The sequence below is a fragment of the Microtus oregoni genome, unplaced genomic scaffold (genome assembly GCF_018167655.1).
Source record: "Microtus oregoni isolate MIOR12 unplaced genomic scaffold, Mior012 000018F_ref0000195, whole genome shotgun sequence".
Taxonomy (NCBI): domain Eukaryota; kingdom Metazoa; phylum Chordata; class Mammalia; order Rodentia; family Cricetidae; genus Microtus; species Microtus oregoni.
Window position 1 is genome coordinate 22,920,231 of NW_024543077.1, and position 15,512 is coordinate 22,935,742.

The 15,512-nt window shown below is 39.6% G+C and overlaps 1 protein-coding gene across 6 annotated transcripts in view; it reads right to left on the reverse strand.

Annotated features, from left to right (window-relative positions):
• LOC121458985 (zinc finger protein 431-like) overlaps positions 1-15,512 on the reverse strand; it is a 72,045-nt gene that overhangs the window by 19,415 nt on the left and 37,118 nt on the right. For 3 of the 6 annotated variants that reach the window (XM_041668438.1, XM_041668436.1, XM_041668442.1), the window contains exon 2: positions 5,557-5,644. The exons of 1 other annotated variant lie outside the window; for it this stretch is intronic. In XM_041668438.1, the coding sequence (XP_041524372.1) occupies positions 5,557-5,574 (18 nt within the window). In that variant the 5' untranslated portion in view covers positions 5,575-5,644. Of the gene's footprint in view, positions 1-5,556; positions 5,645-15,404; positions 15,508-15,512 lie in introns of all 6 variants that reach the window. 2 more of the 6 variants (XM_041668437.1, XM_041668441.1) reach the window with 2 other exon arrangements.

Below are 15,512 nucleotides of genomic sequence, written 5' to 3' on the forward strand. Positions count from 1 at the left end.
CATTGCAGCTAGTGGCAGCATCACATTAAAAGCATTCTAATCATGCATTGCTAGAAGATCAATATCATCATTTCCTACCAGTTCATAAACTATTTGTAATCTTTATAAAACAAACCTGAAATTAAAATGCAATATTGAGAACTTCTGGAATCTAGACCTTCAGTTTTCTAATCTCTCTTCCCACTGCACACCTAGAGCAGTGTCCATGTGTGTACTCTGGACAATCACCATCATATCCTCCAGTTCCAGAGTCTACCCTGCCCCAGTAAATTCATACATAGGGAGACTCAGAGGACAAGGGCCACTGCCAACATGAACCACATGGACCAACACAACTACAGGGTGGCTCATGATCAGTCCAAGTCACAGCAGAAATGACACTTCAACAGATCTGAACACACAACACTCACCATGGTATAGCTTGTGATCTTCCTTACTATTTCTTACAGCAGAGGCAGAATAGAATCATGGAAAGAACCCACAAACTGTCTGCTACTAGTACTCCCCATTGCTAACCCTTCCCAGAATTCCTCACTGGTTAGGGCCACCTAGCCGGGACTCACAATATTTGCAGCTCCTCTACAAGAGGATCAGAGATCAAAAGTCTCGGACAGCACAGTCCTTCCAGTTCTGCCCTCCCAGCCCACCAGACAGGGGCCTAGATTAGAAAGTTTGTATTTAGTACACATTATTCCACTCCCCTATAGCACATCCTGTTCCTCATCCAAAGCACAGGGTCCTTTGTGTGCACATTCCATTACACACTCACTTTCCAGTGCAGTCATCCCATTGCCTCAGAGAAGGAAAATCCTGAAAACAAGCACAGGTCACATTCATAAAGGAATCACTGTTCCTGTGTAACTGTGGTTACTTTGTAACTGTTGTTAAACAAAAACAGACCATGAATTAGAAAACAATCAGGATCATGTGATAGCTCAGAGGGAGCCATAAAAAATGTGGATATGATGCAGTTTTAATCTCAAAAATTATTTTGAAAACTTGAAACACACTTTATGTGCTCCAGAGACTAAGAATTTGTATCAGAGCACAATAAATATTCCTCATGGATTCTCCCTAAAGGCGAAGATCAGAAAAGTAACAGTCCTGTTAAGCAGGGCCACAATATTTTACCCAGATAATCTATTTTTGATGAACTACTGTAAATACCGCAATTAGATTTCAAGATAAGGTCAGTCCCATACCTAGATTGCCATTGTCTGTGGACTGCAAACAATGGTCAATCAGGACAATCATACAGCATCACAATTGACCTCCTGATGCCACATAAGTAATCTCAGTTGAAGGAGGAAAGCTCTTACCCTCAAGCCAACTTCTCACTTCCTGCACTGTGCTTCAAAGTTGGTCAATGTGTTCAATTCTTATACCAATCCCTCTTCATTTCTAAGTCCTCAATAAAAGCCAGAATGATTAGCAGACACTCATTAACTGCTCTATTTTTCTTTTTCACTGACTAGTGAAGGACAAACCTGGAAGGAGTTGCAGGACTGTCTTTCCAGAACTGGGCAGCAGAGGCAGGATTAGGTGTTCAAAATAATTCTCAATTACATAACATGAGGCAAGCCTAAAGTATAGGAGACATTGCTCTACATAGAAATCAACATAACTTGAAAGAAATGAAATGAAACTCTCAATGACTTAGAAACATTGGAGAACAGAAACAAATAGTGATAACAGAAGCAATACACTTAAAGAAAGTATTTGAAACTGATACCAAAAAGTGATTTTTAAAGTGATAATAATAATGCACTCTTAGATGGGCAATGCTGGATCAGGCCTTTATTCCCAGCACTCAGGAGGCAGAAGAAATTGGATCTTTCTGAGTTTGAGACCAGCGTGGTCTATGACAGGTCCAGGACAGGCTCCAAAGCTACAGAGAAACCAACCCTGTCTCAATACACCAAAAAATGCACTTTTAAGATTAAATAAAATTTTATATATTGACTTAAAAAAAGAGCAGGCCCTTCCCTAGGAGAGGGGATGTCATTAACAAGAGATAGATTGATGGTACCCATATACAATGTTGACTGCTGAAATTTGTAACCGCCTATATAGTTAGTCAATGGCCTGTTTTTCAAATCTCCGAGCTGACATAACTCTGTCAAGCAAGATTGATCATATTTCTTACCAAAAGCAATCTACAGATTGAATACAATGCCCTTTAAAATTGCAGCAAAATTCTTCAAGGACTTCAAAAGAACAGCACTCAAATTCATTTGAAAAACAAAAAACCCAGGATATCCAAAACAATCCTATACAATAAAAGAACTTCTGGAAGCATCACAATCCCTGTCTTCAATCTTTACTACAGAGATACATTACTGAAAACAGCCTGGTATTGTCATAAGAACAGACAGGAGGACCAATGGAGCTGAATAGAAGACCTGGATATTAATCCACATATTTCTGAACATTTGATATTTGATAGGAAAGCAAAAAATATCAAATGGAAAAAAGAAAGCATATTGAACTAGTGGTGCTGGCATAACTGGACATCAGCATGTAGAAAAATGAAAATAGATCCATATCTATCACCATGCACAAAACTCAAGTCCAAATGGATCAAAGACCTCAACATAAAGCTACCCACACTGAAAATTATACAAGAAAATGTGGGAAGTGCACTTAAAGGTACTGACACAGGGAACCACTTCCTAAATATAACTGCAGTAGCACAGACACTGAGAGAAACAATTAAATGGTATGCCCTGAAACTAAAAAGCTTCTGTAAAGCAAAGGACATGATCAGCAAGGCAAAACAACAGCCTGCAGAATGGGAAAATATCATCACTAACCCCATATCAGACAAAGGTCTGATCTCCAAAATATACAAAGAACTCAAGATATTAGACACAAGAAGAACTCATAATCCAATAAAAAAAAATGGGAGTAAAGACCTAAACAGAGAACTCTCAACAGAGGAATCTAAAATACCTGAAAGACAATTAAGGAAATGTTCAATATCGTTAATCAGAAATGCAAATCAAAACAACTCTGAGAGTCCATCTAACACCTGAAAGAATGGCCAGGATTAAAAACACCAATGACAACTTATGCTGGAGAGGTTGTGGGGAAATGGAAACACTTCTGCATTGCTGGTGGGAATGCAAGCTGGTAAGGTCCCTTTGGATGTCTGTGTAGCAATTTCTCAGAAAATTAGGAAACAGCCTTTCTCAAGACTCAGTAATACCACTTTCATATATAATCAAGAACATGTGCTCAACTATGTTCATAGCAGCTTTGTTTGTCATAGCCAGAATGTGGAAACAACCTAATGCCCCTCCATAGTAGAATGAATAAGAAAAGTGTGGTACATTTACACAATGGAGTACTACACAGCATAAAAAAATAATGACATCTTGAATTTTGCAGGAAAATGGGTAGAGCTAGAAAACATTATTTTGAGTGAGGTAACCCAGACACAGAAAGATAATTATCACATGTACTCACTCATAGGTGGTTTTCAAGCATAAAGCAAAGAAAGCCAGCCTACAAACCACAATCCCAGATCTTAGACAAAAATGAGGATGCTAAGAGAGACTTACAGAGCTCTAATCTACATGGGAAGTATAAAGTATAAAAAGACAGAATCTCCTGAGCAAATTGGGTGCATGGGGACCTTGGGAGAGGGTTGAATGGGGAGTGGAGAGGCAGGGAGTGAAGCAAAGAAATTGTAGAGCTCAGTAAATATCAATAAACAAAGATCGATCATATCTGCAGAGGATAGTTGCCTAATTGCAAATTCAGTGTTCCTTGACTCAAGTTAACCTTCCTAATCTGGACACCCACACAATCTAGTCTGTGTTCATCCACATGACATTAATTTACACATGCTGGGCAATTACAAACGACTACTGCTACCACAGTCAGGCCCTTTTTCATAGTGGTGGCTCCAACAGCTGATTGCCTATGCTGTACCCCCTGCAGTGCACACAATAATCTATTCTTCCTATTGTGGTCTGAGGACAGAAGAAATGCTCCATATGCAAACCTTTTTCCTGCAACTGCATTGGGCAATCAACTACATGGCTCAAATGCATTATCTTATTTTAATTTATTGGTTTTGTTTGAGACATGGTATCTCTGTAGCTTTGGTGCCTGTCCAGGAACTAGTTCTTGTAGACTATGCTGGCTTCAAACTCACAGAGACCTGCATGCCTCTACCTCCTGAGTGATTGGATTAAAGGCGTGCACCACCACTGCCCGGCAAATACATAATTTTAAAACTGTGAATTGGTACAGTCATTTAAGAATTTTGCAGGTATAATATTGAGGACACTAAAGGTTGCCCAGGAAAGCAACAGACAGGGACCAAGGCCAACTGAGTCAACATAACAGAAGTTGTCTCAGAAACAATATTTCTATTGGGATGGAAATGCAGCTCTTCTAGAATTAATATGCCTTTCCACTGAGAAATCACAATCCACATTTAGAAGATTAATAAAGAGAAGTATCTTTAATGATGTTATGCACTGATCTCTGTTCAATGCTCAAGGGGAGCTACGTTAGACAGATTTTGCATTCAATATATGCTCTTATCCATAAGTATCCCTTAGGATAATGGTCAAGATTAAACTTTGAACAATTGAAATAGAAACAGGCAACTTGAGAGTCTAAATATTTAGGCAAAATTATTCTCAGAATATTCTCTTAAGTACGCCAGTGACCAGTTACAGCAGGTCATTCTTCACTGACAGGGTTCTAAGGTGAAGGTCACAAGGGATTTTTCGAGACTGGGTTTCTCAGTAGCTTTGGAGCCAGTCCACGAACTCTCATAGATCAGGTTGGCCTTGAACTCAAAGAAATCCACCAGCTTCTGCCTCTAGAGTGTGGGAATTAAAGGCATGCACCACCACCACCTGGCAGTGAGTTTTTATTTTTAAATCAGTGGTGGCTTCTTTGAAATGGTTTGGAGTCAAATATCTGGACAATCCTGGTGAACAATGTATACGCGGGCATTCTAATCTCTTCCAGCCCTAATTAGCATATGCTTAAAGTCTGGGTGTTTTAGATGCAGTTCTCCCTCCACTAAATTCTACTTTGTGAGACTTAATTATTTTTTAAGCATTGGTCAATCTATTGTATCACCAATTCTACTCTTCAACATTATGGTACAGTAGTGGAAAGCTACACAACACGTGAGATGCCTTTGATAATCTCAACAAATTTAAATCTCAACTTAGATTATATTTAAAGCTTAAATGCAAAGTGCTCCATACCAAGAAAATATTGGAGAAATTAGGTTTCTCTGAGTTTGGCAACTTATTTCCATGAATGCATCAACCCTGTTGAAGTTGACTAGGAAAGTTTTTTTAAACACAGCTTCCCGCGCCCAATACTCTAAGGAGATGAAGCCACAGAGCAAAGTTATTCAGAGGCCTGCCCCTAGGTCCAGGAGTTAGCAGGGACCATGAGGGACTTCACATACAGGGAATATGGCGGCGGGTTCCCACCCAGACCCATGGAGGGAACAACATAGTGTTTTCCGCACCTCACCCTCTGCTCCTCCCCATCAGGAGACAGCATTCCCTCACTCACCATGTTGTGCTTCTCCATTTTGCCAAAGTTCTCAGCTCATCATCTCTCTGCAACAGCAACTGCACCCGAGAACAGGAATCCAGGTCACCTGGAGTATATGATTGGCTAATGAGTCCTGAGTGACAAGAGCACCTCACATAGGGCTATAGTATGCTTAAAGAGACAGAATACTGGTTCCTGTCCAATCCATTCACCCCAACAGAGAACTTCTCCAGATCTGAGAATATATACATTTCAATAGCACTTGCCCCTGGCTACAAAAGCAGTCAATGTCATCTTCTTGTACTCCATAGGAACTTTCTCTTTTTTCCATCACACTAAGGTGATTTATATGGTGCACTGTGCAAGGTGGGTGGAGTAATTTCCTGTCCCACAGGGGTAAGGATGCCTAGAACACTAACAACTAAAGAGAGTTTTAAAGTTACAAAATGTAGCTTCATAAAAGGAATTTGGCAATGACTCTTCTGTTTCTATATTGTGAAATACATTAAGGAGTATAGGTATTAGTTCTTCTTGGAAGTTCTGGTAGAATTCTGCATTGAAACCATCTGGTCCTGTGCAACCACTCTGGAAAGCAGTGTGGCGGTTTCTCAGGAAATTCAGGATCAACCTACCCCTGGACCCAGCAATACCACTCTTGGGAATATACCCAAGATAGGCCCTATCATACGACAAAAGTATATGCTCAACTATGTTCATAGCAGCATTGTTTGTAATAGCCAGAACCTGGAAACAACCTAGATGCCCTTCAATGGAAGAATGGATGAATAAAGTATGGAATATAAACATATTAAAGTATTACTCAGCAGTAAAAAACAAGGACTTCTTGAATTTTGCATACAAATGGATGGAAATAGAAAACACTATCCTGAGTGAGGTAAGCCAGACCCAAAAAGAGGAACATGGGATGTACTCACTCATATTTGGTTTCTAGCCATAAATAAAGGACATTGAGCTTATAATTCATGTTCCTAGAGAAGCTAAATAAGAAGGTGAATCCAAAGACAAACATATAGTCATCCTCCTGAATATTAACCTTCATCAGGCGATGAAATGAGACAGAGACAGAGACCCACAATGGAACACCGGACAGAAATCTCAAGGTCCAAATCAGGAGCAGAAGGAGAGGGAGCACGAGCAAGGAACTCAGGACCGCGAGGGGTACACCCACACACTGAGACAATGGGGATGTTTTATCGGGAACTCACCAAGGCCTGCTGGCCTGGGTCTGAAAAAGCATGGGATAAAACAGGACTCTCTGAACATAGCAGACAATGAGGACTACTGAGAACACAAGAACAATGGCAGTGGGTTTTTTATCCTACTGCACATACTGGCTTTGGGGAAGCCTAGGCAGTTTGGATGCTGACCTTACTAGACCTGGATGGAGGTGGGCAGTCCTTGGGCTTCCCACAGGTCAGGGAACCCTGATTGCTCTTCGAGCTGATGGGGGAGGGGGACTTGATGGGGGAGGGGGAGGGAAAAGGGAGGTGGTGGTGGGGAGGAGGCAGAAATCCTTAATAAATAAATAAATTTAAAAAAAATAAAAATAAGCACATAGAAATATCAAACTGCTTATACTTGTTCATATGTTTAGTGTCTAAACTGCTAGTATCATTTAAATTAATAACAGATATATGGAAAACATATACAGCAACTGGAATAGTAAAAAACACCAGTCCCATTCTGTAAAACAAACTTCAAGCTACTTTATAAGAATAAAATAAAATTTATGTTGAAAAAAAATAGTTACAAAATGAAATATTTGTTCTGTGGCTTCAATCTGAGGTCAGATGAACTGAAGATACTTTTAACATAGTTTTCACATGGATTTTACACAACAGGAAAGAGAAAATCAGGAACCAAATCTCAAACAAGATGATTGGTCTTTCCCCCATTGGAAAGCTGGATGATGACTCCATTGTTTATGGGTTTTATTCCTTAAATTTCAAGCAAACTCCAGGCAAATGAGTAATAATAGAAAGAGTAGTGTTCATGGAAATTTGAATATGTAGAGAGTAATGGAGCTAGAAAGAATGTCTTCATGAGCACTATTGTTAGCCAGCACATCTTCCTCCACACTCAGGTGAAAAAAATATACAACTGCAGTAGTCAAGATTTTCTACATAAACATGACAGGTAGAATGAATCTCACCATGTATGAAGATAACGAGCTTATTAGAATGTCTCACAAGCTGTGGTCCAGGTAACTTAAGAATAGCTGCCTACCAATGGCAACTGAAGAATCCAATAGATTGCTTCTCAGCCTTTTGTCTAAGATCATGTGAAGAATTCAGTAGTTGTTCAGCCCACAAAACTCAGCATCTCAGCTGGTTTAAGTATTCACCAAAATTACAATGCAGTAGGCTCTAATGCTAGTATAGGAATGAGTTTGGTAACCAGAGCTAGAGCAGAGGCAAAAAGGAGACTTTTCTTCCTCAAAATACTTTATATGTGACTGCTTCTACCAGAATGTAAGATGCTGACTAAAGTTCGGTCATAGTCTTTGTTTGATTCAGATTTTTTTTTTTTTTTTTTTTTTGGAGATTTCAAGACAGGATTTTTCTGTGTAATTGTGGAACTCATTCTGTAGGCCAGACTGGTCATACTGTGAACAACATAAAATGGGACAGGAGAAGTCAGGTGGTGGTAGCACACATCTTTAATATGACTAACCCTAACCCTAACCCTAAACTCTAGGGAGTCAGAGGCAGACAGACTTCTGTGAGTTCAAGGCCAGACTCATCTACAAGAGGTAGTTGCAGGTCATGTTTCAAAACTACAGAGAAACCTAGTCTTGAAAAACAAAACAACAAAAAAGGGAGGGAGACGGGAGAAGGCATGTCTAAACAAGTAGGCAGATGGAGATTTACAGAGCAAATCTATTGTTCTGATCAGGAAAGATCTAAGAGATACTTTTAAAAGATATATCAACATACATAGGAAATAGAACACAAATACAAAAATATGGGAAGGTCCTGTCCACATTGTAAAAGATTGTCTTAAATGAAGAGCTATTCTGAGCTCTTCTAACTTCAGAATAAGGCTTCTTTTGACACTGAAAATGGTGGTTCAAAGGAAGACCAGACACACTTATACTTCTAAGAAGGACCAAGAATAGTTCATTTTAACTAGCCCTGATCTTTAGAGAGAATCTTTGGTGAGTGAAGAAAATTTTATATCTTTGGGTATTACAAATTAGTACTGAAAATATACAAAGAGATTCTATTAACTATTTAGGACATAAAATACACCTATAAAAAATTGATCCCAAAAGTCAAAATTAGGAGAGGTCAACTGTGGGCTTCTAATAATTTTAAAAATTCCTGGAAGGTATTGCCAACATATATTTTGGATTCATCCAGGAGCATTTATACTCAGTCTTTTAGCAGCTGTTGCTCCTTCCTCAGCATTCCAACAATTCAAAGACAACAAAATAACATACAGTATCCAGACTCTCTGTGTATTTTTCATCTTTATTTGTGGTTTTATTTTAAACTCTATTTTTTCTTTTTCTTTTTAATTTTTTTGACAAAGGGTTTCTCTGTATATATCTGGCTGTCATAGATCTCATTCTGTAGACCAGGTTGTCCTTGAATCAGATCTGCCTGCCTCTGCCACCCAGTATTGGATATGAAGCCATGTGTCCCCAAAACCAACTACTCTATTCCTTTTTACTTAGGACTTTATCATTTTATGTCTATCCCAAATCTACATATATTTTTAAATACACAAGAAACCATTGAAAGGTTTTTTCATTTGAATTTATCTTTAATGTATATCTCTCTTTTTCTGACCAAATGAGTCTATAATTTGCTAAGAAATATGGCTACAGATAAAACCTTGGCTTTGACAGCTGGATCCACCTGATTGCTTAGCTTTCTGAGAGTCTAGCCTCATGGCTGAGGTACTGGCAGGATCCACGTTTATTGCCACAATTCTATGGAGTTTCAAGGTCCCTATCACCACCAAGAAGCATGATGGTGACTGTACACAGACACCATTTAAGTGTTTGATGTGGTGCTTCTTAAAAGGGCTGCAAGGTTTTTACAGCTAAGACATAGTCAGGAAGCTTCTCTTAAATGAGAAACTCTTACCTCTATCAAACAGACCCCAGCTAGGAAAATGCTGATACCAAGAAACCATGCTTAACTCTGTACTTTTGTGTCTAGAATTAATTTCCAAGCTCTCTCAGGTTTCAATGGGATTTAGTTATCCACGTTTACAACATTTGTTAACAGAGGTTTCTGTTTCACCTTGTCCTGTAGCCATTCAGTCCCCAAAAAACAAACAGAGGTCTACATTGATTTTAAACTGGTGTGCCTATTAGATCATGCTTCCTATTAACCCTTACATCCTACAATCACCCATAATTCTTGTCTGTGTCAGCCACATGGCTTGGTACCTTTAATCAGCAAGGCAATCTCATCTTATGTCCTCTGCCTCTGGGTGATAACTACAGGCTGAACCTTTGCTCTTCCCAGAATTCTCCTGCTCTGATCTGCCCTGCCTATACTTCCTGCTTGGTCACCCAGCATACACTTCCTGCATGGCTACTGGCCAATGAGCATTTTGTTAAAACAATACAATTGACAAATATTTAAATAGTCCATGACCATTGTCACACAGCAAATTTCCTCTAATTTAGACTTAAAAGGAATAGGTAAGGAACAGTTCAAAAGTACCCAAATTACATGATCAAATACTTGTACCTGATTTCAGTCTAGCAGAAAAAGTAGCAAGAAAAGTATAAATAATAGTCCCTGAAGGGACCTGGTAAACTGCTCATAGTTCTTGATACAAAGAGATCAGAATTTTGGTTTTTAAACTCTTATTAGTATTTTTATGTATTATGCTAAAAAAAAAAAAAGAAAGAAACACATTTCAAAAAAAAACAGAATGGAGTCAGAGCAATTGGGAATGTCCATATGTCCCTTTCCATAGAAGACAGAGAGTTTTCCCTGAAATTTCCTTTGGAAATGATATGGAAGCTGAGAGAAATTCACCATGGTGATAGAATGAGACAGTGAGAGCAAAGACACGAAATGAATGGGAAGTTTGTAAACTCTCTTCAAATCTAGTACCAGTGCATCAACTCTCCCTAGATTTTGTGTTTCATACAGAGTTTAAGAGAACACACTAATTCTAATTCATGCAAAATTACATCTGGAAACTCAGTCAGTAAAACCATGCTCCTTTAATTCAGAATGAATTACTTAGAATAGCTAGTACAACATTGGACCCATTTCTCCTGTGCGGTTATGCAAGTGTAAAGATAGTTTCTATTGTATGGAATCACACAATAAAATATTACCATATTTTAACACACAATAAAGGATATAAAGAAATGCAAGTTTGGCCAGGAATTGGTAGTGCATGTTTTAAACTCCTGCACCTGGGAGGAAGAGACAGGCAGATCTCTGTGAGTTTGAGAACAACCTGCTGTATGGTTTGTGTGCCAGCAGAGCCAGATATACACAGAGAAACCCTGTCTTGAAAAACCCACTAAAGCCTTGTTGGCCAGAGAAGGGTGATGTACATCTTTAATCCCAGCACTCGGGAGGCAGAGACAGGTCTATCTCTGTGAGTTTGAGGCCAACCTAATCTAAAAGAGCTAGTTCCAGGCCAGGCTCTAAAACTACCTAAAATCCTGTCTGGAAAAACCAAAAAAACAAACAGATCCTGTACCAGAAGACCCATCAGAGAGAGTCTTCATCCTGCAACAGATGGAGATAGAGACAAAGTCCCTCATCAGAGCAACAGACTGAGCCCCCAAGTTCCAGTTGAAGAGCAGAAGGAGGGAGAAGATGAGCAAGGAAGTCTGGACTGTGAGGGGTTGGTCGATCCACTGAGACAGTGTACCTGTTCTAATGGGAGCTCACCAAATCCAGCGGAACCGGGACTGAATGAGCATGCCATCAAACAGTACTCTCTGAAAGTGGCTGAAAATGAGGGCTGACTGAGAAGCCATTGATAAAGTCTCTGGGACTTGTTTCTACTGCGTGTACTGGCTTTTGGGGACCCTAGTCCATTTGTTTATTTGGATGCAAAGCTTCCTAGGACTGGATGGGGAGGCTTGGACTTCCCACAGGGAAGGATTCCCTGCCCTCTCTTAATGAAGAATGGGGAGGGAGGAGGGGGTGTGGGGGAGCAGGAGAGGAATGGGAGGATCGGAGGAAGTGTAAACTTTTTGAAAGGAAAAAATAAAAAAAGAAAACCAAACCAACAAAAACAAAAAACAAAAAGACTTCAAAGAGGGCTGGAGAGATGGCTCAGTGGTTAAGAGCACTGCCTGCTCTTCCAAAGATCCTGAGTTCAATTCCGGCAACCACATGGTGCCTCACAACCATCTGTAATGAGGTCCGGTGTTCTCTTCTGGCCTGCAGGCATATACACAGACAGAATATTGTATACAGAATAAATAAATAAATATTTATTAAAAAAAAAAGACTTCAAAGATACAGAAACCCCAGTCTTGAGAAAGTGAAAAGCAAACAAACAAGCAATAAGTGAAGAAACTTAAAAACTGAAGTTTAAGAAATATACTCATGATCCATTGGACCCTGAATTCTACAAGTTCCACGCTGCCCCAAATCTCCAATTACACCCCTACAAACCCCGTACCACAACCTCAATGGAACTCTGAAACACAGCCTGTTACTACTCATAGGAGACCAAGAGGTGAGTGATTACCCATGAAGCAGGACACCCCACTCTCTAGGCCCTCCCAAACTCCCAGGACACACGCCCAGTGGACTCAGCTTCCCTAGCCAGCTAGCCAGTGAGTTTCCTGAAAGTAGGCTGCTCCAACAGCCCCATCCCATCCATTGAATCTTGAAAGCTACAAGTCCCACTCTGCCCCAGGCCCTCCTATCAATGTACCCGCAACCTAAGTGGAAATCTGCAGCACAGCCTGCTATTACACAGAAAAGTCCAAGGGGTGAGTGATGACCCACCCAGCAGGACAACCTCTCTAGGACCTCCATACCGGAGCAAAACTCTGGGCCCAAACACTTCCTGTTTCAGTTCTCTAGCCAGTCAACAGGCAAGTTTCCTCCAGGTGTGCTGCTCAAACACCTCCACACCATCCATCAGACCCTGGGAGCTACAAGTCTCACTCCAACCCCAAAACAATCCTACTTCCCAGACCCTTACAACTTCAGAGGAACATTAAAACACAAGATGCAGCTTCACACTGGGCGATGGTGGCGCAAGCCTTTAATCCCAGCACTCGGGAGGCAGAGGCAGGCAGATCTCTGTGAGTTCGAGACCAGCCTGGTCTACAGAGGTAGTTCCAGGACAGGCTCCAAAGCCACAGAGAAACCCTGTCTCGAAAAACCAAAAAAAAAAAAAAAAAAAAAAAAAGATGCAGATTCACGGGGTGGACCAAGACAGGGACCCTGAAGCACAAGCTGTGACTGCACAGACTGGACCAAGAGTGACCCAGGAGTGCAGACCAAAAGAGTACAAAGAGAGACCTCAGTGGCATGGCTCTCTGAAACACAGAGTTGGCCAAGAACAGGTCTCAAAGACACAAACAACCACTTTAAGAATTGGACCAAGAAGTAAAGACACTGCTAGCACCAATTGAAGGATGAGATGGGTAGGTGCCAATGCAAGAATTCATCCAACAACATAGAAAGCAAATTGGTAACACCAGAACCCAGTGGTCATACAACAGGAAGACTTAATCATCCTAAGTCAGGAGAAGCAAAAAAAAAAAAAAAATTATTTTCAATGTAACCTTGTAAAAACGATGGGGTCCCCAATGTAACTATAGGAGGATGATGAAGGAAATAAAAATTCCCTTAAAGAAATCAAGGAAAAGACAAACAAAAAATAATCACACAGATAAAACAAACAGCTCAAGACTTGAAGACTGAAATAGAGGCAATAAAGGAAAGACTAATGAAGGGAATTCTGTATATGGAAAATCTGGGTAAACAAATGGGAAATACAGCAGGAAGTGTAACCAAGCAAAACACAAGAGATAGAAGAGAGACTCTCAGATGCTGAAGATACTATAGAACAAAATCAAATCATTGGTCAAAGAGCACAATAAATCCAACAAATTCCTTACACAAAACATCCTGGAAATCTGGGACACCATAAAAAAAATTAAAACCTAAGAATAATAGGAATAGAAGAGAAAGACCAACACCAACTCAAAGGCACAGAAACTATATTCAACAAAAAAAAAAATCATAGAAAAAAACTTTCCCAACCCAAAGAAGAATATCCCTATGAAAAAACAAGAAGCTTAGAGAACACCAAATAGACTGGACCAAAAAAAGTCCACCCCCCAAACATATAATGATCAAAATGCAAAACAGAGAATGAAGAAAGAATATTAAGAGCTGCAAAAGATAATGGTCAAGTATACTATAAAGGCAGACCTATCAGAATAACACCCAAATTCTCCATGGAAACCATGAAAACAAGAAGGCCCTGGACAGATTTGCTCAAGACAATAAGAGACCAAAGACACCAGACCTACCAAAGCTTTCAATCACCATAAATGAAAAAAAATAAGATATTCCATGGCAAAACCAGATTTAAACAATACCTATCCAAAATCCAGTCATACAGAAAGTACTAGAGGGAAAATTCCAACCCAAGGAAGCTAACTGTAAACACCGGCAACAGATATCCTAACACCCACAAACCCCAAAGAAGGGAAACAAACAAACACCACTACTGAAAAATACCAGGAACTAGCAGTCCCTCATTATTTACATCTCTTAATATCAATAGACTCAATTAACCTATAAAATGGTACAGGCTAAGAAAATGGATACAAAAGCAGGATCCATCCTTTTGCTTTATAAAAGAAATACACCTAAACCTCAAAGACAAACATTGCTGAAGAGTAAAGTGTTGGAAAAAGATTTTCCAATCAAATATACCTAAGCAGCACACAAGTATAGGTTTACTAATAGCGAACCAAATAGACTTCAAAGTAAAGCTGATCAGAATAGATGAAGAAGGACACTTCATACCCATAACAGGAATAATCCATCAAGGTGAAATCTCAATCCTGAACATCAATGCCCCAAATAAAAGAACACCCACACATGTAAAAGAAACATTACTAAAGCTTAAATTGCTTTACAAGAATAGTAGGAGACTTCAACAACCCACTCTCCCCAGTGGGCAGGTCATACAGAAAAATAAGACAACTAACAAATGTCTTGGCTTAAATGGACTCAATGGGTATCTACAGAGCATTCCATCCAAACACAAAATAATATACCTTCTTCTTTTTTTTAATATTTATTTATTATTTATTATGTATACAATAGTCCAGAAGAGGGCACCAGCAGACCTTATTACAGATGGTTGTGAGCCACCATGTGGTTGCTGGGAATTGAACTCAGGACCTTTGGAAGAGCAGGCAATGCTCTTAACCACTGAGCCATCTCTCCAGTCCAATAATATACCTTCTTCTCAGCACCTCATGGAACCTTCTGTAAAATGGACCACAAACGGTAACAAAGCAAACCTTGACACAAAAAAATGGAATAACCCCCTGTGTCTTATCAGATCACTATGTTTTAAAGTTAGGATTTAGCAACAACATTAATCACAGAAAGCCTAAAAACTCATGGAAATTGAACACTGCTCTATTAAACCACCCCTAGGTCAAGCAAGAAATAAAGAAATTAAAGGCTTTGTAGAATTCAACAAAAATGATGGCACAAAATACCCAAATCTATGGGACACTATGAAAGCAGTGCTAAGATGAAAGTTCATAGCGCTAAGTGCCTACATAAAGAAAATGGAGAAAACTCACCCCAGTGACTTAAGAGCACAACTGAAAGCTTTACAACAAAAAGAAGCAGACTCACCCAGGAGGAGTAGAGGATAGGAAATAATCAAATTGAGGGCTGAAGTCAATAAAATACCAAAATTAAATCAACACCAGATGAGCAATTCAACTCAGCTTATAACCTGCA